The 24,484-nt window shown below is 44.3% G+C and overlaps 2 protein-coding genes across 5 annotated transcripts in view; one reads left to right on the plus strand and one right to left on the minus strand.

Annotated features, from left to right (window-relative positions):
* Positions 1-16,828: 16,828 nt before the first annotated feature.
* Positions 16,829-19,012, minus strand: bloc1s2 (biogenesis of lysosomal organelles complex-1, subunit 2). The gene is made up of 5 exons (XM_079267431.1): positions 18,836-19,012; positions 18,524-18,640; positions 18,275-18,394; positions 18,061-18,165; positions 16,829-17,632 (listed from the first exon to the last, which is right to left on the minus strand). The coding sequence occupies exons 1-5, from the start codon at positions 18,999-19,001 to the stop codon at positions 17,601-17,603; spliced, it is 540 nt and encodes a 179-aa protein (XP_079123557.1). The 5' UTR covers positions 19,002-19,012; the 3' UTR covers positions 16,829-17,600.
* A 1,405-nt stretch (positions 19,013-20,417) lies between these two features.
* usp24 (ubiquitin specific peptidase 24) overlaps positions 20,418-24,484 on the plus strand; it is a 37,260-nt gene continuing 33,193 nt past the window's right edge. For all 4 annotated transcript variants that reach the window (XM_079266727.1, XM_079266728.1, XM_079266729.1 and 1 more), the window contains exon 1: positions 20,418-20,812. In XM_079266727.1, coding sequence (XP_079122853.1) covers positions 20,498-20,812 — 315 coding nt within the window. In that variant the 5' untranslated portion in view covers positions 20,418-20,497. The remainder of the gene's footprint in view (positions 20,813-24,484) is intronic.

The raw sequence follows: 24,484 nt of genomic DNA on the forward strand, positions 1-24,484 counted from the left end.
ACACATCTGGAGGCGGTTTGGTCGCATCTGACTGCATCATTTAAAAAACAGGACTTTCTTTTCTCACTCGCATACATGTTGCTCAGTGTACTTGGCCCCATGTGGTTGGATACAAACAGGCTTATCAGCGTTACAACATCTCTCTGCTCTAGTGACGAAGCGGTCCAGGTCAATGGAGTGCTGCGGCGCTGTCATTAGCTCTTACACAAAAACTGATGAATTGAAGAGACCTGATCCTTCAACCCTGCAAAGTAGAGTTAAATTACGTTTTCAATAATACGCAGACAAAAGAAACCTGGGCCTGGAGAGGGAGTGTGACGAAAACAATAGCAGTTGCATAACCTAATAAACACAGAAATGTGAAATGGTGCTTTCTTTATGAGGTCACACTGACATGAACTAATCCACTCTGCGTAACCCGAAACATCCCACAGTGACTGTGGAGTGGAAAAGGCCGAGGCAGACTTCTCACACAGCCACTGGGCAAGCCGTTCTTCAGCAACAGAATGTTGAATCAATCAAGAAACCTTTTACCGGCCATTCTTTCCCACCAGACCAGCATATTGTTTAAATTATTTCCAATGGGAGCACCGCGTATTTACCATAGACTGTAAAAAACGAAGGGGACGCGATTATGCAGTCGCCATCTTGGATTACGGCCGTTGTTATGTTGTTTTTTGCAGCCAATGAACGGAAGTGACCATATTTGGAATGCGGAGGAGTGACGTAGCGGCAGTGACCTGTCAATCACTGTGTAGCCCCGCCCTAAAGCATCCCCTGCTTTATGGTCTGTGTGACTCTAAATGGACCATAATGTACTAAATGAACATCATGCTGTATTGAAGAAGACTTGAAACTAGAGATTGAGACATAAACTCATGTTTACAATGTTTACTGAGGTAATAAATCAAGAGAGAAGTAGAGTCATTTTCTATAGACTTCTATACAACCAGAGGAGTCGCCCCCTGGTGGACACTAGAGAGAATGCAGCTTTAACACACTTTCACGTCAGCTTCACTGAGCAGAACCGGAGGTTGCCGTCTGGTATTTATGCTATGCTATAAATGCTAGCAGCGCGACGAGGCGCCAGGGCATCAATTCTGCATTGAGCGCTGCATGTTTGATGTTTTTGTCGTCAGTGTCACTTTTTTCCTGCCGTCCAATCACAGTGGAGGAGGAGCGGGACAAAAAAAAGCCTACCTCAAAGACGTGACCAGATGTGTTTTTAATATGTTGTGATCTTGTTGTGTATGTTGTGCATATTTTATTCATGGTGTCCTCCGTGTCTGGAGCCAAAGGGATTTTGGGGGGTGGCTCTACAGGTTCGTATTCCAAACAGAAGATCGGCGGTTCGATCCTCGGCTCCTCCAGTCCATGACGAAATGTCCTTGGGGAAGACACTTAACCCCAAGATGTGATGGCATGGCAGCCAGTGTGTGAATGGGTGAATGACCACATGTAGTGTACAGCGCTTTGAGTGGTCGGAAGACTAGAAAGGCGCTATGCGAAGGCTAAGGGATAATTCAATTTATCTGAATCGAAACAAAATGATGGTACGCGCCAACGAAACCTCATTTGCCACATTGAGCGGCAGGTCCGTCGTCTCTCCCTGTGAGCTTCATCCAGAGCAAGTAGCCTACTCTACCTTGTGCCGACGTTTTTATATGTAGCAACCAGAGGAAACCAAAAGCATGTCGGCTTAAAAAAAAGCGCTCACAAGTGTTCCCAGCTGGACGTTTTCAGAGGAGAGCCAAGAAAACACTTCGACAAGACCCTTAACAAATAAAGAAAAAAACAAGACGATGCGCTCCCACTCTTATGCCCAAAGACATGATTAGTCTGTGATACTGTGAGGTGGTCCATGTGGGTGGGTGCATTCATGTGTGATTACAACGGCCAATATTCATGTTGTAAGCTGAATGCCAACTGGAGACATTGTTGCTCACTGCAGCGAAAACTCACAGCCAACAGTTTAGTCACCAGGGAGGAAACGGGCGAAACTGGACTGCAATACTTCCACGAACCAGCTCCCCCCCCCCCCGCGCTGGGAGATCTCTTATCAGCCGATGATAGGAGAGTAACAGATACATGCTGAGCCTCGGCCAAATGAGCTGTGTCAATCAAAAGAGCGCCGAGAGTATACCGCTGTGCGTGTTTCTGTTGAGCGTCCGCCCATCCGCGCTCTGGAGCCTGCCTCGTGTGACCCGTGATAGTGATCCATCTATGCCTCACCTCCGACCCCCGCAAAACTAAACCAGGTGCAGTGCGGTGCGAGCGCAGAAGGGGGGAGGCGTGGATGTGTTGGTGTGCATGGAGGAGGACCCCCGTGCCGATGCTGAGTGACAGGTCTGAACTGTTCCTGGTACCGCGGGGCTGATGGAGGGGAGTCTTCCTTCTAGCTTCCTCTTCTTTCCTGCTTCTACTCAGCAGGAACACGTGCCCGTCCATGTGTTTACTATCCGAACCTTACCCTGCTGACCTCACCGATGATCACGCTGACGACCGCTGCAGAGCAGTGAAAAGATAACAACACTGGATCAGCGTGGAGGAAATGACAGTGGCACAAACTAGAAAACAGTCCGTCATCCATGGGGGTCCGGCTTTGGAACAAAACAGGAGCCAGGTGGCCTGCACAGGGGTGATCATTACCAGGGGTCAGGTGCTGTGTGTGTGTGTGTGTGTGTGTGTGTGTGTGTGTGTGTGTGTGTGTGTGTGTGTGTGTGTGTGTGTGTGTGTGTGTGTGTGTGTGTGTGTGTGTGTGTGTGTGTGTGTGTGTGTGTGTGTGTGTGTGTGACGTCACTGTCTTTCTGGTGGTTGACATTTTCGATTTGATTCGAATTTGTTGGTCAAAGGTCACTGTGCCATAACTCAAGAATGTATATGCTAATTTTAACAATTTCACACAAATGTCCTACTGGATAAAATGATGAAGTGATGATATTTTGATATTTTGGACAGGCGTGGATGTAACCTGCAGCTGAACAATACTACCGCGAATTCTAGTTTCAAATGTAGTTTTTGAGCAGAACAGATGAAACAAACTAGCGGATTAAAAACGCTCATTAAGTCTGGATACCAAGTCATTTGGGTGAACCGACGGCACAAAATTCATCAGATTCCAGAAGAATAAACACTCGCATTCCCCAGGATGATGCACGGACACTTAAATGTATATTGAAACCAACAGATTCCTGCAAATACACCGCCTACCTCCGCACAGAGAGCGTTTACGAGCAAGCTTTTTGTTTTACGTTTAAAAGCGTCATGCAGAAGGAGTCTACTGGTCGTGTTCCTCCCTCTTTATAAACAGCACAATGACGAGCAGAACCTGGCAAACATAAAAGAGTGAGAAAAGGCCGTTAACGTATGTTTGTGTTGTGAAGTCATTAGTCGCTCTTTTGTTGGCCAAGAATGATCAAAGCCCAGGGGCCCCGTGTGGTTCCGAGGGTTTGGAGGGGTATGGGAGCCAGTTGCGAGCTTTATGTGTGCGTGTGTTGATGTGCAAATATGTTGCGTGTGTTTGTGCATATCTGGGTTCAGGCCCGGTGTTATCACACTGCTGTGGATGGATGGACTCGACTCAATGCTGCAGGATACGGTTTAGTTTTTCTTTTTGTCCAAAGGTTTGTGTTAGTGTTGCAGCACTGGTCTTCTCTGATCCACAGCCAGGAGAGAGTGTGTGTGTGTGTGTGTGTGTGCGTGCGTGCGTGTGTGCGTGCGTGTGTGTGTGTGTGTGTGTGTGTGTGTGTGTGTGTGTGTGTGTGTGTGTGTGTGCTTTTGAAATGTGTTTAGTTTGGACTGAGGTGTAAAGCAGCAGATTGCCAGGGAATGAAACAGTCCTATCTGGCTTGAAGAGGCCTAGTGGGGCGTCTCAAGTAACTGATCTGAGTTCAGTGGGTGGTAGTTAGTAAACGGGGTCAGTTTTCTGGTCGCTGCTCCTCCAGGGCTCCAACCGTGAGATTCAGTATTTTATTCAAATGCCAAGTGCAGCACGATGTGTCTACTTGTCTTTCAAGCAGATCCTCAAACAACAAACCCCTTCGTCTGTGCTCCGAACCCCGCAAGGAGTCTCCACAATCACAAAGACTTTACACAGCTTTTTCACTTCCCTTCGTTTTTCAGCTTCCTTCTCCTCTTCCTCTCCCGTCTCTTGTCCCGCCTCCTTCCTCTCATCTCCTACTTCTGAGCATATGGAAATCTCATCCTGAGTTCCGTGTGATAAGTCGTATGCGGGACCGTCCGCAGAGGTGGACATCCGCGTGGGACTAGAGTCTGGTGCCTCCCTGGCTCCTGGCGCTGCCTTTGACCGAACTATTTCAGACCTGCTATACCGGAAAACACACACACACACACACTCACAGGCCTGTAAATAGAGCAACAGGGCTGTGATGCCCTTTAAGAAGCTGAGTGGGGAAGCTGCGCGGTGGGGATAGAGTTTCCGGATGGCTATCCAAGATCCCCTGATGAGTGTATGGAAATGAAGAGGTAGAGGAAGGGACAGGAGAAGACAGATGAGGACAAGAGGAGGACTGAGAGCTGTGCAGCACAGTGAAGAAGATGAGGCTTATGTTATTTTATGTCTTTGTTTTTCAACAAATCCGAAACAAATAGGTGACACAGCTTTACAATACATTGAATTAATGGTGGTTTTTTTCTGTATCTTGCGCGTCTACTTTTTGATATCTTGCCTCCATGGCAAAAACTGGTGAATTATCCAAAATATACAAACTTTTGATGATGATCACCGGTGAGACGAGACGGTCCCCGCTAGGAAAACGACAACATTGGTCAATATGCAGAACCACCGTGTTAAAATGTTCCTCTTGTGTTTGTGCAACTATAGATTGCGCCGCAAAGTCTCTTGTGAAGGAGTCGATCGTGGTTGTTTGGGGTGAAGTCACTCATTGATTTGTGGACTACGGTTTTGAAGCATCGAGTTTGGTATTTCTGGCCACTGCCACGAGAGGGTGGAGCTCAGTACACCCGAACGCTGAATAAGACATTTATTATTCAGTTTGTGTGTTTCCATGAAGCACACTGTGAAAGGGTTAAAGTTGTTAGACGAAAACACAGACAAATCCCAGACCGGACAAACGCCGTGGTAGAGACCTGTCAATCACAGTAGCCCCGCCCTAAAGCAAACCCTGCAAAGTCTGTTTGACTCTAAATAGAGGTTTACAGGTGAGAGTCCCCTACCAACACTCAACATTGGTTTCTGTTGACCCAGCCGATTATCAAGAGGAATCATTTCCATGTTGGACACTTATGCATCTCACATTCCAGGTCCATCTCCAACAATCGGTGTCAGACTTGATGTGCCGAGGAAGGAAGTCAGGGTGTGGAGGAGGGGTCGGTGGATTGACATATAGCGGAACCACAGAGCCGCCCAACCTAACAAATCCCAATTCAACCCCTGGCCATAACCACAATATTTCTCTAGACTTAACCATATTCAGATGGTACGGAAATACATATTCTTTGAAATAACAAAATGATAATGTAAAAAAAATAAAAGAGAAAATGTTGTCAATGACTTGTTGCCAACGACAAATAACAAAATGCTACGTGAACTCTCCCCCGAGTCTCTGAACAATGCCTATATATAAAACTACTATACACACACACAACTACACACAACACACAGTCTGTTTTTATCATCATCACTGTCCTCTTCCCTGCTCCGTTGCCGTCCCACAGGCTGGACCTGGTCCAGGTAGGGCTGGTCCCCTGAGGTCAGCTTATCAGCGCTCCCGCCTGGTGCATCTTATAACTCTGCCTCTGAATAGCCTCCACAAACTGTTATTGTTGTACCGCTACAGCGACAAATGCATTGGTGGTGTTGGAAGTCTGGAGGTGACTGATTCACCTGGACAAAAGCAACTTTTCACGGAGGAGAAAAGCAGGTGTGCTTCCTGTTGGACTTCCAATAAGCATGTAGGCGTTTGTGTGGAGGCCTCATAGACTGTCTATAAGAAGTGGATGTAGTCAACCCACCCATTGGTATGTAGACTGCTCTTTTGAAATCTTGAGTTTGGAGATTTGGACGTCCACATCTTGGATTTTTACAGTTTTGAAGTCTCGAGTACATGGCCGTCGCCATCTTGGTTTTTTGCAAGCAGTGAACGGAAGTGAAGTGGTACAGACGCTCTGGTAGAGACCTGTCAATCACCGTGTAGCCCCGCCCTAAAGCATCCCCTGCTTTATGGTCTGTTTGACTCTAAATGGACCATAATGTACTAAATGAACTAAATGAATGATTGAGACCATAAACTCATGTTTACAATGTTTACTGAGGTAATACATCAAGAGAGAAGTAGAGTCATTTTCTCATAGACTTCTATACAACCAGAGGAGTCGCCCCCTGGTGGACATTAGAGAGAATGCTTTAGAAAGTTTTAAGACGCTCGACACAAAGGTTGCCGCCTGGGAGGCCTTAGTTATAACATTATGACACTATCACACCGTGTTCTTGCTGCAACACCTCAGCATAGTCACGGTGACCCAGAGAGAGCGTGACATCATGCCTGTCACAATATAACTGGCAGTTCCTCGAGAGCTTTGGGAGATGCTCTATGTCCCAACACTACCGGGGTCAGGACCAGAGGTTACTCTGTGCAGAGTCCTACAGTACAGCTTGAGAGGTACATTATGTTTGAGAGTCTGTATGTTACTCCAGATAGAGTGTGTGTTGACATCCAGGTCCCCACCATCTGCACCTCATCGCAACCAGAGTGTGTTATGAAACAGTATCCTTGACTGTATATAGGTACAAACCGGAGAGGAAAATACACACCCTTCAGCATCCTCATCTGCATCCCAACAGTTCCTGTTTATGGGACCAGCTATAGGATATCATGGCGCTAAAACACACACACACACACGCACAGCGCTGCCAAGCAAAGGAGGAAGAAGGGTTGTTGAGAACCTTTAAACAAAAAGACATTTTTAGAAAGGTCCTCTTGAGAGGGGAAACAAAAGGGGGAAGTGACATGACGTCTCACGGGAGGGAATCTGAGGGTCACTGGTGGCCTGACGGACACGCCTATGGAACAGTCTCACACACACACACACATTCGCAAGCTCATTTCACACAGACACACACATTTTGATAAACACAGTCAAGGTCCAAAATAGTCACTTCCTCGCCTCCCTACTTTATTTGCTGGTGTTCGAAACGTAAGGATGTTTTGTGTCCACGTTCTCTTTCCTTCAGGAGAAACCACAAGAAATGCACTGCGTTTTATCAAGGGATGTTTTAAATATCCGTCCTGATCCACATATAAACCTGTGATGAACCCGGAGGCACGTAGCACGGAGGGAACATTATGTTAGTTCCCTCTCTGCAGACCAGCCTGACAGTCAAATAATGTGGTGTTACTGGCTTTAATATTGGCAAACATTAACATGGAAATCATTATAATGCCTTTGGTCCAAGTCTGGTCGCTCACATGGGATCATCATGTCATTATAACACTCCGAGATGGGATACAATGGCTGAGAACAGAACAGAATACATTAGAATAGAGTAGAACTCTCTGAAATTATTACTTTGCTGTTGCTGCTGTGGAACTAGCTATATGTGCAGGAATGTAGATTCAAAATACGAGAACCATAAAGGATTCTTCAGCTCTTCCTCATTGGAGAACTCTTTTTGGTTCCGCCTAAAGGAGCAATACAAGACATTCAGAGCTTTAATATTGCATCAAAGAACAATTTGCTCTGTAAAGATACAGTGGAGTGTTGTCTAACCAACCTCTGCTTCTGCCGAGTGAAGCCAATGCGGAAGTGTCTTAAACCTGCATTCTCTCAAATGACCACCAGGGGGCGACTCCTCTGGTTGTATAGAAGTCTATAGAAAATGACTCTACTTCTCTCTTGATTTATTCCCTCAGTAAACATTGTAAACATGAGTTTATGTCTCAATCTCTAGTTTCAAGTCTTCTTCAATACAGCATGATGTTCATTTAGTAAATGAACATCATGCATTCTAAATATGGTCACTTCCGTTCATCGGTTGCAAAAAAGCCGTATTCCAAAATGGCGACGCCGAACACGAGGCTTCACAATGGCAGCCCACAAACCAGTGGGTGATGCCACGGTGACTACGTCCACTTCTTATATACAGTCTGTGGTCCTTCTAGAAGCCAGCATAAAGGGTTATACCTAGAACCATCTGTGAAAGGCTCTACCCAGAACCCTTTACAAGAGGTTCTACAGAGAACCCTTCTATGATGTAATGGTTTCATCTTGAACCCACCCATAGGGCTTCTAGCCAGAGCCGTTTTATAGTCCACGGGTTTTTAACAACCCACCCAAGGTTTATCAAAATTAATTTTTAATGGAACCCCTTAGTCTTCCAAAAACAACCCTTTCTTTAAAGGGTTCTTCAGAAGCAAAAGGTTCTGGGTTGAACCCCAGCCCTTCAGGTAGATCCCTTGTGGAACTCTTATTAATGGAAGTGGCCTCAAGCCAAACTCTCTCACCAGTTCAGTGCCATTCATCGCAGACGACGATTATATATATTGATCACATATGAATTCTTGACAGAGTGATGCTTGATCTGAAAATGAGTGCAGGATCGTGGAGGCCAGTCTCTTTCTCTCATGCACACACGCATAAAAACACACGTACTCACATCTGGTGTACGTTAGATCAGTTACAGACTGTATGAATCTCAAGACCAGTGGGGGTAAAACCATCAATCATCCCTTCCCCTCTTGCTTTCCCCCTCCTCTCATGACGCTTGAGGCTACTCGGGGAAACACATTATTTGTGTTTACTGTAACAGTGAAAGTAGAGCTGAGGCCTTTTTCCTGTCTCAACTCTAAATAGGGCGAACAGCGGAGCTGCGTGCTGGTTTGTCCGACACAAAGTTCTCCATCACGGTGAGGGACCGTCATCGTCAACAGGAGAGCTCGAGGTAATCGGGGTTAACTGGACTCTAGTCTGAAGGGTAAATAAGGAGATTCAGTTACATGTGATTTTTAAAGGAAACGTAACTGCTTCTGGGGGAAATGCAACTCCCACACATGCACATGCATGTGTTTCAGTGGTGCAGAGCTGACAGCATTTTCTCATTGATCCAGATGTACGGCCATACTTCCTACTTGTCCTAATTCAATATGTGGCCAGTTGGTCTATGTAACGGTAGACTCAGCTTTGGTGGGATAATGAGTGTTTGGAAACAGTGAGGGTCTCTGCAGGAGAGAGTGAAACGAGGATCCACATTTGTGATCACTCTTCAATGGAAATACAAATTCACTTTAAGATTCAAACTCACAATGACATTAAACTGGTTGCTGTGATGCTGGAATCCCACCGCGGGGCCAGAGAATGGTGTGAAAAGTTTTAGATTGTTTTTTTAAAGAACCAGTGGCTATTTGTGAGACCGTTGGAACTGGATAAGCATGGATGATGGCTGGACAAGAAGCGGGAATGTCCGTGTTTAGGTTTGATGGGTGAAACCAGCACAGGGCTTTCACCAGGGACACCGCTGTCCTTGTCCCATGTGAAACCAAGTCAACATTGACTTATTTGACCTTAGCTTTGTGAAGTAACGTACGTACTTAACGCCTAACTCAGTACTTTTGTTGTGTAAACTTAACCGAGAAGTAGACTAAGTAAACCTATGCTCGACCTTTATTGTGAAAAGACATGTTGGGGCTGTCTAAATTGGCCAAAAATGACGTCGTCTTATTTCACTTCAAAAACCGTGTAAAAGGTGGAAGCTGGCCGGAGGGAGATTTCCAGTAAATATCACAATATAAAATGTGTGTTTTCTGTTTGAAAAAGTACAGATGTCAAGACATCGAGAGCTACTCGCCCATCTAACGCTGTTCGGACACGCCGTCTCTCTCTGTGGTCGAGTTCTCTCCCATCATGAGTGCTGTTGAATAGTTGCTGCTTTTTTTTTTACCACAATCGAATAATAATTTCCATATTTCCATATGTTTTCTTTTTCTACTATGCGACGAGTTGTGAGTGAGAATGTATTGAATGCAGATATGAGTTGTGGTCAAGCAGCCGGGCATCTGCTCTTTGCTTGTTGGACGAGTTCAGGGTTAAAGAATGGCGTCACCTGTCAGACGGCTCAATAGATTTAAGACTTATTAATAACTGGCTTCCACGGGAATGCTCATCCAACTGTTTGGCACATTTATCCGAGTGTATTGATGACTACCTTGAAATTCTGACTTGTAAAACCACACATGTCACCGCCTCGCCTGGATTCAAAGTCAGAATGACTCAAACGCTGGTTCGCACTCACGATGACAATGACTCACACACAGGCAGACTGTTTGTGTGTTTTATTTGGGGCACGTACACCAACTACACCCACTAGTACGTGATGTTGACCATTCAATATGAAAGAAGTTTCCAAGTCATTAAAAATACATTGAGAAAGTTGATGTTGGAACCCAAAAAGAGACGAAAGAACCACCTGATATTTTTGGCAGACTGAGCTTGACCTCATCATGACCTGTTTCTGTAGCACCACCAGCTAAAGACTACACACACACACACACACACACACACACACAGCAGAACTGACCAGGTAGCCCAGCTGAACCAGGTGCAGTTATGTTTATGTTATCTGGGTGATTATGGGAAATATTATTGCAGCCTGTTGCCCATTGGCTCCGGCCAAAGCTCATCCACTCAGAGTGGGACCGGATAAGAACGAGAGCGATCACAGCGGCTCCAGGTGGTTCGGTCCAAATCACAGAAACACGGAGTAAGACAAAAAAAACATTCGATGGACTTGAGCTGCTCAATTGATTCAGTTATTCAGTTAAGCCTCTCCTCTGGTCTCTGTCTTTGTACAATTTGTCCGTTGGCTTTGTCCCACCCTTGTCCACAAGCAGAGGGAGATAAGAAGCGTGTCTCATTCAATGTTCTGCTGAATCTCTCTCACACACGGTTACACAAAGCAGAACATTTTCATGTCCCCGGGTTCTCTCGGTTTTCGGTGAGACAGCTTTGCACTGAGAGCGTTACAAGAAAACAAGAAAAGTGGGTTAAAGGGGACTTGTGAGAAGAAAGAAATGAGTGAATATGAAGAGAAGAAAGATAAAAGGACATACGACACATACCAACCAGAGGGTCTAACATTACGAGGGGAGGAGTATTCTACCGAAGAGTCTGTTTAACATGAGCAACAATGGCAAAAGCACCTTCACCTTATTTGTATTTTACAATTTTGTTTGTAAGGTACAGATGCATATCATGAGCATAATTCATGGTTTAATGTCTCAGAACAGGACAGTCAGAATGGGAAACAGTATAATGTTTGATATTATATCAGTGATTTTATAGACAAAGGTTCAATTAATAATATCAGAATCAGCTTTATTGGCCATGTATGCGTACGCAGCCAATGAATTTGACTTAAATTATTTGACAGAAAGCAGCTCATGCCTCCTTTAACTCTGGGATTGTAGAGCAGAAGTTCTGTGTACGACTTTAGATTTCTGCCGCTGCCGCTCGGCCTTTCTGCAGTCTTCATGCTGTTTGTTGTCCATGGAAAAACAGCGACATGGAACTGGAACAGACAGTGCAGAGAAAAAACACTTGTACAGAGATTGATGTAGGTTCACGATTCGCCAAATCAGTAAATCTTGAAGAAAAGCAGTTATTGTGAGCCTGTGCTGGACAGACAGAATGTCTTTGTGTGCGTGCACGTGTGTGCGTGCGTGCGTGCGTGCATGTGTCATTGCTGAGTTCTGGTTTTTTGGACAGCGTTTGGTGTCTTGAGAGTTGAGTCAACTCTTTTTTTTTGAATGGCTCCCGGACACTTATTAGTCATTTGGATGAGCTAATGAACACATGCTGAACAGAAAACACAAGCACGCACATTTTGAGCATCGAACACTTTCTTTCCTGCATTCTTGTGACTTTGTGCGACCAAAATGTGTTTCTGCATCAATTTATAGTGGAAATGAGTTTATTTACGTTAAGGAAAACACAAACATCGAGCGTCAGGTGACAATTAAAAAAGTAATAATATAATGCCAGGCGGCAACCTCTGGTTCTGTCAAGTGAAGTCAATGCTGAAGTGCCTTGAACCTGCATTCTCTAGTGTCCACCAGGGGGCGACTCCTCTGGTTGTATAGAAGTCTATAGAAAATGACTCTACTTCTCTCTTGATTTATTACCTCAGTAAACATTGTAAACATGAGTTTATGTCTCAATCTCTAGTTTCAAGTCTTCTTCAATACAGCATGATGTTCATTTAGTACATTATGGTCCATTTAGAGTCACACAGACCATAAAGCAGGGGATGCTTTAGGGCGGGGCTACACGCTGATTGACAGGTCCCTCACTACCAGAGCCGTATACGGCGTCTCTACGTTACTTCTCCGCAGTCCAAATATGGTCACTTCCGCTTATTGCTTGCTTCAAAACGTCCACAAACCAATGGACGACGTCACGACGACTACGTCCACTTCTTATATACAGTCTATGTATAATGCATTAAGGCTCGCAGGCATTCTCTATTCATTTCAAAATATGTATTCTCTGGCAGATCAACCTAATCTAATCAATTAATCCAGACATGTCGGCTTGATTTACTCTTCTCTCCTGCTTTTGTTTGTGTTTTTGTTTTGGGAAACAACCTCTTTAAATGTGTAAATATTCGACACAATAATAAATGAATGCATTTTATTACATTTATAAACACCCTTGGACTTTAATGGCTGACATGCGTTTCAGCAAGATTTGATGTTGGTGTCCAGGACGGCTCGTCGGAATTGGGTGTAATGCGGATGAATGCGGATGAATGCACATGCACTGATGGCTCTGGTGCCAAAGAGTCTGAGTCTGGCTCTGACTCCTCACAGAAAAGTCAGAATGGGAACACAAACAACAACGGGGAGACACACCGGGACTAAAGCAACATCGCATTTTAACAAAGATTACACAGGACGGTTCTCAGGTGTCGCTGGTTACGACTTCCTGCAGAGAAAAGGACCCTCGGCCCACGTTTCAACCTCAGGATCTGAGAGTCTTGGAGCCAGAGTCCCGACACCCCGACTCTGCTGCCCGCTGGGAACGGCTGGACTCCGGCTCACGTCCAAAATAGCGCTGCATGCTGCACCTACGTGGTCTGTGCCACAATCCCATCTGGTCTTGTTCTAGATTAGTAGTGACGGTGTGGACGTTTTTGGTCAAATCAAAATGGATTGCGTTTGTCTAACAGCACCACATACCTGGCAGACACCATCTATCGAGGCTCGAGTTTCAAACATTGACCTCGTGTGGCTTTTCGTGCACTGCTCGTAGAAGGTACGACTCCGTCCCCTCAGATCTCACATGTGGCTCGTATTTGCACCGAAATACCTCCCAGAGCTGTTGGCTGCTTTGAAAATGGATGTAAACACTGTCACTGTGTCACTGCTTTACAGGGACAGAGGAGGGTATGAACATGTGCAGCTATGGAGGGCTGTTTATCCCATCACGTTTTCTGTGTGTGTGTGTGTGTGTGTGTGTGTGTGTGTGTGTGTGTGTGTGTGTGTGTGTGTGTGTGTGTGTGTGTGTGTGTGTGTGTGTGTGTGTGTGTGTGTGTGTGTGTGTGTGTGTGTGTGTGTGTGAGAGAGAGAGAGATATTTCACAATACTACATTGGTTCAACATTGCCCAATTAAGTGAAATGCTAACTTTTGTAAAAACAAAAAACACGGAACAAATGTGGTTTGAAAATGACTTTCTGAGTGTCCTTGTCCGCTCTCATTCATGAACACATGAAATCTGCCCAAAGCTTCGTGCTTGCTTTGTCAGTTACACAACACTGCGGCGTGGCACTCTGCCCTGTTATTGTTAACTGGCCCGGTCTCCGCTTCGAGGCTTCTGGAGGAAGAAAGACGGCTCTTCTGCTCGGAGCTGATGACGGACATGTGTTTGATTCTGTTTTTCTCAGTCAGATTTCTGGCAAAATCCCTTGAAGTCCGTCAGACCAAATCAGATTGAGGCCGTATCGTTTCTAAAGATCTGAATTGGAAAGATTTATTTCCTTGAGTTAGGCCTATTTGGTTCATTTTGCGTAATCTGTATGTTAAGGTGATTACGTCTATAAATTGAAGCCACAGTGTATCTAATTCAATCAGAAGCATTCCTATGGAACATGTGTTGACATGTGACATGTGTTGATGCATTGTCTCAGCCTCTTCTCTCTGCATGTAGTAGAAGCAGGGAAGTGGATGAGGTTTGCGAGATCATTTTTAGAGCATGTTTGCAGGAGAGTCATTGTCTGCACACAGTCCCCCGCTGGTTGTGGTGTATTTCAACGCCGGGAATCAGCATTTACATTGTGGATAAGGATCAGAAATGGAAAAAAGAGTATTTTCTGAGGAATACACTGAAAGCATTATGTTTTCTTCTTATGACAGTAATCCTTTGAGAAAAAAGTGCAGCTGAAGGATCTTCATTGTTCAGTTACACGGGGTCAAACATCATGATGATGATGAAATGCAACAAAAGGCCTGAGTGATGAAGCAGGCGGTCTGTAAAGAGTCCTCCTCCGCGTTACCATCCCATGAACAACAAGTAACACCGCTACATGAGGGGAGACTCCACGCAAAGTTTGGGAACATGTTTTGCTAGCTTGCCCAAGTTTCATAAAAAGATTGATATTGTTACAGCCAGCTGCCGGTTAGCTTAGCTTAGCACAAAGACTGGGAGGGAAACGGCTCGCTTGACTTTGTCAGAAAGGTAAAAAGAATCTGCCTCCCTGCACCTTTAACGTTACTATCATTTGAGTTCGTATGTGCTTGTTATTATCAATTTAGACGACATAATTGTTCATCGTGATATATGATTTCATCACAATAAGATCCTATTGAATTATCTCCCAGACCTAGATGTTTCCCGTCTTCATGTTAAGCTAAGCTAAGCAGATGCTAGCTGTAGCCTCGCTTCATGGAGAGACATGTGTCGTATCAATCTTCTCGTCTGACTCTCTAGCAGGTAACCACAATCAATGTAAAACTTTTTCATTACAATGAAGTTAGTACACACCTGTTGATGCGTCTGTGTTGCATCTCAACATACATAGACGGTAGCATGTGGAAACACTTTCCTGATTCGGTCTCAACTGTAAATATATGGAAAAGAAGACAAAGAAACGCGACGACGATCCGTTGCTGCTTAGATTACCTCACGACTACGTCAACCCAAGTGGCTCCGTCATTTTGGACGTATGTTTCTATTGTTTCTCTGCTTCCTTCTCTGTACAGGCAACACCCTTGAATAACAGAACTTTCTTTTGAAAATGATTAGACGGAGAGTAGATGGTGGGATGTGAAGGCGACCTGGTGACATTTCTTCTTGGCGTCACAGTTCAATTAATTACACCCAGACTTTAAAGGGGACATATGTTTATTGTCAGCTTCATATTTGTGTACCAATATTTCCCACTGGCTGGCTCACAGCTGCTGCTCTGCTGTCTTATAGCAGCTGATACCAGTCCAACCAGCACCGTAGTCGTGGAAGCGTAGCACAACGCCGTTAGCAGGTTTCCCATAGTTTGTACCGTTAGCGCCCGCTAGTTACGCGCCACAGGCTCAGGCTTTGACACGTTGAGAGCATGAAAATGCTCCCAATCTCGTCTACAGCACCTTGCGTGTGTCCCTGACACTGTTGAAACCACATCTAGGCCCTCGGTGAGCCTGCGTGGGACACAGGAAGGGGAGCCACAATCTGAATGGCTCAAAATTACGGTCAAGATCTGGAAAGCCCACAAAAAACGGACTCTTATTTCACAGTTTGTGAGTTGATAGCCACTCCAGATACCCAAATGTACAAGCACGGAAAAAGTTCCATATGCCCCCTTTAAATCTGTCCACTAAGTCTTATATCAGTACTTTACATCCACGCGGCCTGAAAACCATTAAAAACACATTTCATACCTTTCCACACACAAACTATATTGCTCCAGTGTGGTCTAGTTTTGAATAATACAAAAAAAGGTTTACCTATGATTACCATGTTGCCTTTCTCTTCTACTCGACTGCCTCCCGGCACTCACATTTAGCCTTCAGAAAACAACCCCAAAGATCATTTAATAGACCCGATTTGAGAGCCTTTGGGACGGGGAGGCTGAGTCTATGCCCCAGGGCTCTGGAGGAAGGCAGAGATGGAAGGATCACAGTGCAACAGTAAATAATGTTAGTGTGAATAATGAGCTCCCTCTGTGCCGGGGCCTCAACTGGACTAATAACAGAGACCTGTTTTAGATTAGGTCTTGCACAAACACATATACACACACACGTGTACATGCACAACCCAACACACACACTCTCAGGACGGCGGTCCTGTCAGTTTAGATAATCCGTTGCTCATGGCAAAAACAAAAAGCACTCTGGGTTCTGCTGTGGGGCAGATAATATAAAGGAGGAAACAGAGGGCACCACACACATCTTTAGTCACCCATTCCTTTGAATTGTCAAGTGTTGGGTCATCCGTTTCCCTCCGTTGGTCTCACGCTTCACAGAGTTTTTTTTTTTCCTTAAGACTGAAAGTCAAACCGCCAGCCGGGCAGGTTTTTTCCCAAAGCTACAAAATATTTAATGCACTCACTGAACATCAATTTAAGTCCCCATCAGTGGTGCAGGTCTGCCATCTGCTGCCAGCATGAGGTTCATGTTACAGTTCCAGTGAGGAACTTTCTAACTGCTTATGAAAACATCTTAATTTAACACGTGTGTCTCTAAATGACCTCCATTATTAAACGAGACCATCAGAGAGAAGATGGTCTATTGCTATAGTTATTCTTAATGAAAAACAAAATGAAAGTTCCTGGTACTAACTTAAAGGAAACAGTCATGCAATGATATGCACATGGTGTTTATTTAAAAAAATTAAATAAAAAAAAAACCCAGTTTTAAGTGTCAAAAGCTCCAGGGATACAATAATTCATCCATATCAAACATCTTTCATCTAAAACTGGAAGCTTTAAACTCACTTTACAGGGAGAGAGAGCAGCTCTCTACACAGTAACCTTTTAACCAGTTGGTGGTAGAATTCACAGCTAGGACAAGTAAACGTGTGACAGAGAATCACAACATCTTAAGTGGAAATATATCCGTCAAGAGGTTGGTTGCCTAAAATTATCAGAATTAGAAGGCTGGATATTTATTAAGAATATCTAAGAGCATGCTTCATCAGGCAAATATCTACACACGAGTCTCTGCCAATATGTTTCTTTAGTACATTCTGATTCCACCACTCAATTAAAGATATTAGATAATTGGGCAGATTTGTTCAACATAAAGTGAATTTCCAAAGAACGTGGGTTTCACGCCACACTCTCCAGTTCGTCTCGGCCGCACGACTGCTGCCAAAATCAGTGATACTGGAGTTAAATCTAAGCAGAGCGCTGCATTACTAATTCATGTGCCTTCAGCTGCTTCCTCCAGGGTCCTCCTGCTGTGTCAAAGTGTCTCGAACTGTTTGTTGTTACAGTCTCAGTTCACATCCTCCCCGCAGCTCCCGGCTCGACTGGCAGGGCGAGGCGAAGGCGAGGCGAAGGCGAGGCGAAGGCGAGGCAGGGTTGAAGGTGAGGAGGCACCGGGACTCTCAAGTCGCCCCCCCCCCCTCCTCTACTCATCGCTTCTCCAGTTTTTTGAACCGAGCCTCTGCAAAGATGAGAAAAGACAAGGCTGTGATCACTCAAGTCTAAAGGCAACGCGGTCCGGTGATGTTCGGCTGTAACGGAGAAATATCCAAGTGCGTCTGTGGTGTTACAGCACCATCTGCTGGTGGATTTTTATAATGCTTTGCAATGTGAGCCGATAGAGGTGCTGTAGTATTATTGGTCAGTGCTACACATACCAGACAAATAACCAGCAAATAGAGAGAGAAGCTATAATGTTTCTGCTCACCAAACACAGTAAAGTAAAGGAAGCATATCAACAGTTTGTGTGTGTGTGCGTGCATGAAGACGTGATGTTACATGCTGTGCTGAGGCTTTATGTTTCGTCCAATGATATATCGAGTGAGACCGATTCTATGAAAACAAAGTGAAATATTATACATGCACACTTCTGCACATTAAACGTCTTACCCAGTTTCTTGGAGTACGCGTCCAGTTTGTAAGCCGCCTGTTCAAGTGAAGACACCTGCTCCTCAATCTGATTTATCTGGTCCAGGTAGGGCTGCAAGCTGGCATCTAGAGCAACAACAGACATACCAGCAGGACGTTGATGCTGCAGTAGTAGATACAACGCAAGAAGAGGAAATAAACAAGAATACCGTGACGGATAATGCGTCTCACTCACATTTGTTGTTGAGATCCTGCAGGTTACGGCTGATGTTGATGCTGATGTCCTTCATCTCCATGTACTTCAGACTGGTGATCTTGTTCATGTTCTCCAGCAGACGGTAGTCCTCACAAGTCCCTGAACAGGTGAGGACATGTGCATGAGACAGGGTTAAATGAAAGAGTGCATCTTTAAATCACTACTCTGGCGCAACATATAGTTGATTCCTCTGTGCAGAAATAGGAGGTGTGCAATGTGTTAAAATACCTGTTAGTTCTCCTTGCAGGAAGACTGACATCTTTTCAAACATATCGGTGCACAACTCGTTGATATCGGACTCTGCAGGCTCCACAGCCTCTTCTGCTGTCTCCACACCACCATCACCTGCACGCGAGCATTAGCAGGACAAATACAGAAGAAAATAATAATAAATCCAGGATAAACAATTCAAGAGGAAACAGACTGACAATAATGGTTTTCAATGTAAAACGCACGTAAAAGCAATAAATGAGGTTACTGTGTGCTGCTGCTACGTTAGCATTAGCAAGCTACGGAAGCTGCGAGGAGACAATCACCCACTGTTCGTGATGGGCTTTTTGGGAGCGACCGCCGGGCTTTCCGCCACATCCTCCGGGGCTACCGCCGGGCAGCGGAGTCTCGCGGCCGCGTTCAGAGCCGCCAAATGTGCCGCTGGTGCCCTGGAGATGCTGTCCATTGCTGCGGCGTCGTCGCCCGTCGCAGCCATTTTGTTCCTGTTTTGACTTTTTTTTTTCTCGTCACATGAGTGGTCACGTGACGACCGCCCACTAGTCGCGCGCTTTGCCACGCCCTGATGAGGTTGGAATGTGAGGCATGCTATTTAATACCACTTTTACGAATGACTGTTAACAATGTATTTGATTATTTAGTAAAAACAAGAAAGTAACAAAAAAAATGCATGGCGGCTGCATCGTGTCAACATAATAATTAGACTTTTCACATAAAGAAATAAAAAAGATAATCGAATTTGAGAATGAATAAATTGTTTTTCAAAAAGTATGGATATCAACAAATAGGTCTTTGAACTTAACTGATTGCATTTTGTTTTCTGATTCAACATTAATTGCTTTCGTGATTGCTTTCATTTACAGAGTAGAACCAATAATTGCAAAAACATTTAAGCACAGAGGACTCATTGGAGGAATTGATTGGCTTTTGTCCAATAAACCTCAATAAAATGTATATTTCTGGGTAAAGTAGATGTACTCAGCTACTTTATTGTCTATGTCCTGATGACATAGAACGCATAGGTTCCTCTCCAACATCAGTTTTGATCGTCAAATGGATCCCACATTTGACTCCAAAACTACATCATTGTTCTCTAGTATTGTATCACCATTTTAAAAACATACAGATAATTATTTTACTGCTAGAAGAGGTCATCCTTATATCCCCCCCCCCCCCAATAAAAATACGTAAACCATATTTCATATTATGGTTGTAACATAATAGTTTACAATTGAATTGCATTTATAATGTTTGAATTAATGCATTAATAATAATTACAAAAGCCAATTTCTGCCAAAGAAAAAACTGATTACGAGTTAAGACATGATTCAAAATATATATTCTTAAATTATGAGATGGTAAATCAAAATTAGGCTATCTTACATTTTGATTTAGGATATCTGTATTTTTCTTATTATGCTTAACTTATTATTTTATTTTTAAATTTCTTGTTAAAATGGGCTTCCATCCCTGATACACAACACGGTACCAATATACCGTACAAATCTGTGCAATATAAATACACTGTGCAATGAAAAAATATTCTGTCTGTATATATATATTTTTGTTATGTTTTAGTTATTGTGGATTTGTTACTTTTTTACTGTTTAATTACTTATTTATAATACTTGTCTTGATCTTGTTTTTTTTACTCTGTATCTTGTTTGCACTATCCACTATGCTGCTGCAATCCTGTAAATGTCCAAAATAAAGGATTATCTTATTTTATCTGAGAAAACCCTTAGAAATCACTACAACGTCTCGGGATTTATCGCTGTGCGCGCTCCCGCGAGAAGCATCCGGTTCTTGGCAGGCAGAACTCGGCATAACACCTGTGTCGGAAGAAGCTAGGCTCGTGACAGGCTAGCAGCAGTGGACTGTAAACATGGCGGCGTGCACAGCTACAGGGCTGTGCCGACCACCCCGTTACTATTAGTCTGTAGAGACACCACACCACCCCCCCACCCAAAAAACATGGAGACCGAAGAGGAGCAGCACATAACGACGCTCCTCTGCATGGGTTTCCCGGACCCCGACGTGATACGGAAAGCGCTTCGGCTGGCGAAGAACGACATCAACGAGGCCGTGGCGCTGCTGACGAACGAAAGCCCCGGACTCGGGTATGGATACGAGCCGATGGAGAGCGGGCCTGCACCCGGCGGCGGCGTGGGCGGCTCGACCGGAGGAGACGTGGAGAACAGCAGCAGTAGCAGCAGCAGCGGGCGGACCGGGACCGGGACGGGAGGGTTTGATCCACCGCCCGCGTACCACGATGTAGTGGATAGCGAGGTAAGAGCAGCAGCAACCAGCGTCTCCAACCAAGAACAGTGGGGCTCGCCCATTTAAACTAGCTAAAGCTAGCCTCGATGCTACACGCACCGAGCCCAACGTGAGCTGTCAGAGAGCAGGTGGCGGAAAATACTCTCCAGTCCTATACGAGACCAGGATGTTGTCACTTGTCTGCTAACATGACTCCTATAGCTAATTAAACAGATGTAGCTTCACCTTTAAATCGATATTCTAAACTTACAAGCTAAACCCAGCTAGCTATAGTAGCCGGCTAGCTAAGCTAACGTTAGTTGAGAGTTGTTGAACGCGCCAGTAGCCGGACCAGGTGTAGCGGCACAGAGGCGTCGCTCTGGAGGATTTAAATCACAGATTCTCTCTGGTAGTAGGTAATCGATCATGTGCGTGTGAGAGTGTGTTTGTGTGTGAGTGTGTGTGTGTGCGCGCGCGCGCGTGTGTGTGAGGATCGTTGCACTTGATGCTTTGAGGCCGGTCGTTAGTTCTGTCAGAGGTCCACCTGCAGGTTGCATAATTTATGTGTTGTAACCGTTGACTGCATTGGCAACTCATGAATACCTGTCCACACAAGACTCGAGGACTCTTAAGCAACTTGACCTCTCAAAGCCTGTTGCTCCCTTCAGATCTCCTCCTAAAATCCTGCAGGTGCTGTCAAAGGAGAGCAGCACTTTATTTAAAAAAAAAAAAAATCACAACTGTAAGATGACTGATTCAGACTTTCTAACCACGTGTTGTATCCCTTTTGATTGGCTGTTCCAGCTGCTGTGATTATGAATCAGCATGAAATAGGTATGAATGATCCACAATAGCTTTTTGCCATCTTTCTTTCCCCGCTGTCACACGGTTGTAGCTGTAGCGTAAACAACAGTTGGCATTTACAGTATGCAGAAAACAGCACTTGCAGGTCACTGTAGATAATGAGCCTATTTTTTGTAAATATGCCAATAATGATCCAAACTAACTCGACACGAAGTGACTCATACTGAGTTCATTATATCTAAAAAAGAGCTGCAAAAAATGATTTTCCCTCTATGTCCACAAGTCAAATTTGAACCTATTTTCTCCATCTTGTTTCAGCCATTTTTGCGTTATGCACTCATGTATATTATTGGAACCTTTACAGAATGTGTAGTTCTCGTGAGATGGAGAAGCGTCTCTCCCACATGTCATCATAACTCCTGAAACATGCAGCGTAGAAAATCAGCCACAAGAATATAAAACTGCTTTATTTCCCCTCTTCCTCGCGTCCTGTGTTTGCTGTGTTTGTGCTGAAGAGGCACGTCACAGGCCTATGGCCCCATGTTATGCTCCTAAATATAGCCCGCAGTCTCCCTAACACACCAACACATTGCAGTTTTTTTTTTTGCAGGGGGGGTCCCAGGAGGGCTGCAGGGTGCATAGTAACAGTGGCCTGAGTTACCTCATCACCCTGCACAGCCACCTCACATGTAGTCTGTGCCTTTAGAGACCTGAGCCGTTTCTCCTAAAGCCTGCAGGTCTTGAAACAATGAGGACGTTGCAACTTATTTGCACGTTTGTTCTCCCGTTTGATGGTTATTTACAAGAGGTCCTGAATATTGTATACAAAGATAGGACGTTTCTTCTTCTCTCTATGTTGTCCTTCTTGTAGAAATCAGAGGAACCAGTATTTATCCTAAATTATCAGGGATTTGCAAATTCTGCCAGGAATGAAATGTCTCCCCTCTGTTACTTTGAACCAAGTGTTGTTGTTTTTATACCGGTGTTAGGTTAGTCTCTCGCCCTCTCTCCTTCCTGTCATCCATCTATCTGTCATTTCTAATTTACCCAGAAAAGGAAGGGATGAAACATGATGCTCCCTTTCCCTCTTTCTCTGGATCTCTTCTTTTGCGCTCAGTCCAGCACTTTTATAAAATGTTTCATTAAAACATACACTGAACACCTTGACCATTATGTATGCTAATATGTGGAGATGTATTCAAAATGGTGAGACTTGACCCAACTGTACTTTGCTGTATTCATATTTGTACTCTGCAGTGCCAACGTGACCAATGAGCTGTGAACACTGTTGGTCATTTCTAATGTAGTTGGAGCTGAATCCCAGAGCGCCGTCGTAGCTTAAGATGCTTTTTAATACTAGACAGCAGGTCAAGCCTCTAGAGATAGCTCTGCTTAAATGCATTGCACAATTGCAGAGCGAACATCAAGGCAAGGCAAGTTTATTTGTACAGCACATTTCAACAACAAGGTAATTCAAAGTGCTTCACATAAAACCATTAAAAGCATCAAAACATAAGGCAAAAGAAAAGGAGATTTTAAAACAATTAAGAACATTCATTGCATTAAAAAAAATGAGTTCAATCAATCATTAGTTGATGAATGTGACGTGCTTTAGTGTTTGTACACATGTTGAAATGTTCCACGGCACTATTTCAGAGGAATTTAATCATGAATATTCAAATGACGTCATGAATATGTAATGTGATAATTAAATAATCCTTCGGCTGCGTTCACCGCGTGGACTCGTAGAATTTACTGCTACTGGCCACGCTGTGTTCTGAGTCTGAGCTCAGCTTTGTGAACTGTGAATGCAGACGGTTTAATTAAGAGGTCACTTTGGTTTTAAACTTGACCATCACGACCGGTTCACTTGTGACCGCAGAAAATATGTCATCGTGTGGCAGCATGACAGATGTTTCTGAGGCCATTTTATTCCTTCCTGGTATTGCTCCGATACCTGAAGCAGCGTATCAGCCGAGTTCTGATCTGAAAATATATATATTACTACAATGTTTATTAACAGCTATATACTACTAACCCTGCGTGGCTGTGATATGATCGCTATCGTCGGTGTATGACTTGGCTCAAGTTAAACCCTTTAGTAAAACAAATGCATACAGAGAATGACTGCCATACAACCTTCCTTTATTACCTAGTTTGACAGATTCTCCACTGTAAAATATTGCCAAATTGCTGACATTTTGCCGGCTCTAGCATTGATTGCCCTCAGGCTGATCGGTACTGCGCACGTGTAACTCCTCAGAGATGAGAGAGACGTGAGGTGGCTCACTCGTTAGCTTCTTCCTTCATCGATTACAGATTACAGCAATGTTTTTTTACAGAGCTGCAGTACTTATTGAGCAGGATGTACAGATCGGGTAGCGTGTGACGCGTGTTGTTCCTGTGTAGTGTAAATCAGCTGATGAGTGATATAATAACGTGATATCGGATCGGTGCATAGACTCGCGTACTCGCCGACACCCGATCCAGCGTTTTAGGATCTGTACCGGAGACATATGTGATACTGGTGCCAGGATAACTCTAGGTAGCATCATATTGCTAACAAGACAGCATCATGTCACGTGGTGGGGGGGTTCATTACACACACCACGTCTTACACATCACAACCCTTTTGACTTCAGTGAAACACTTGAAAACAAGCACCTGTGCAGATTTTTTTTTTTAAAGCTTTTTTTGGAAGGAAATAGAGATGAAGGGCAGATCGTTGAGGAGAGAGGACACGAGGGAGCAAAATAATCGAGCATCGTTCTCTCTGACTTTGTCTTTGCAAGAGGCCGTTTGAATTAACCTCGCATAGAGGACAGCTGCAGCACCCCGAAACAACGGACGACTCAGTGTGATTTAAAAAAAAAAAAGTAAAGGTTGTAATTGTGTCAC

This window comes from Melanostigma gelatinosum, assembly GCF_949748355.1.
Source record: "Melanostigma gelatinosum genome assembly, chromosome: 4".
NCBI classification, from domain to species: domain Eukaryota; kingdom Metazoa; phylum Chordata; class Actinopteri; order Perciformes; family Zoarcidae; genus Melanostigma; species Melanostigma gelatinosum.

Excerpts from the sequence above, each read along its gene's own strand:
- bloc1s2 (XM_079267431.1), bottom strand. The coding sequence starts at position 19,001 with ATGGCTGCGACGGGCGACGACGCCGCAGCAATGGACAGCATCTCCAGG. Across the intron at positions 18,166-18,274 it reads GCAGGATCTCAACAACAAAT|ATGCCAGCTTGCAGCCCTAC; the intron begins GTGAGTGAGACG and ends TTGTTGCTCTAG. Across the intron at positions 17,633-18,060 it reads CGCGTACTCCAAGAAACTGG|AGGCTCGGTTCAAAAAACTG; the intron begins GTAAGACGTTTA and ends TCATCTTTGCAG.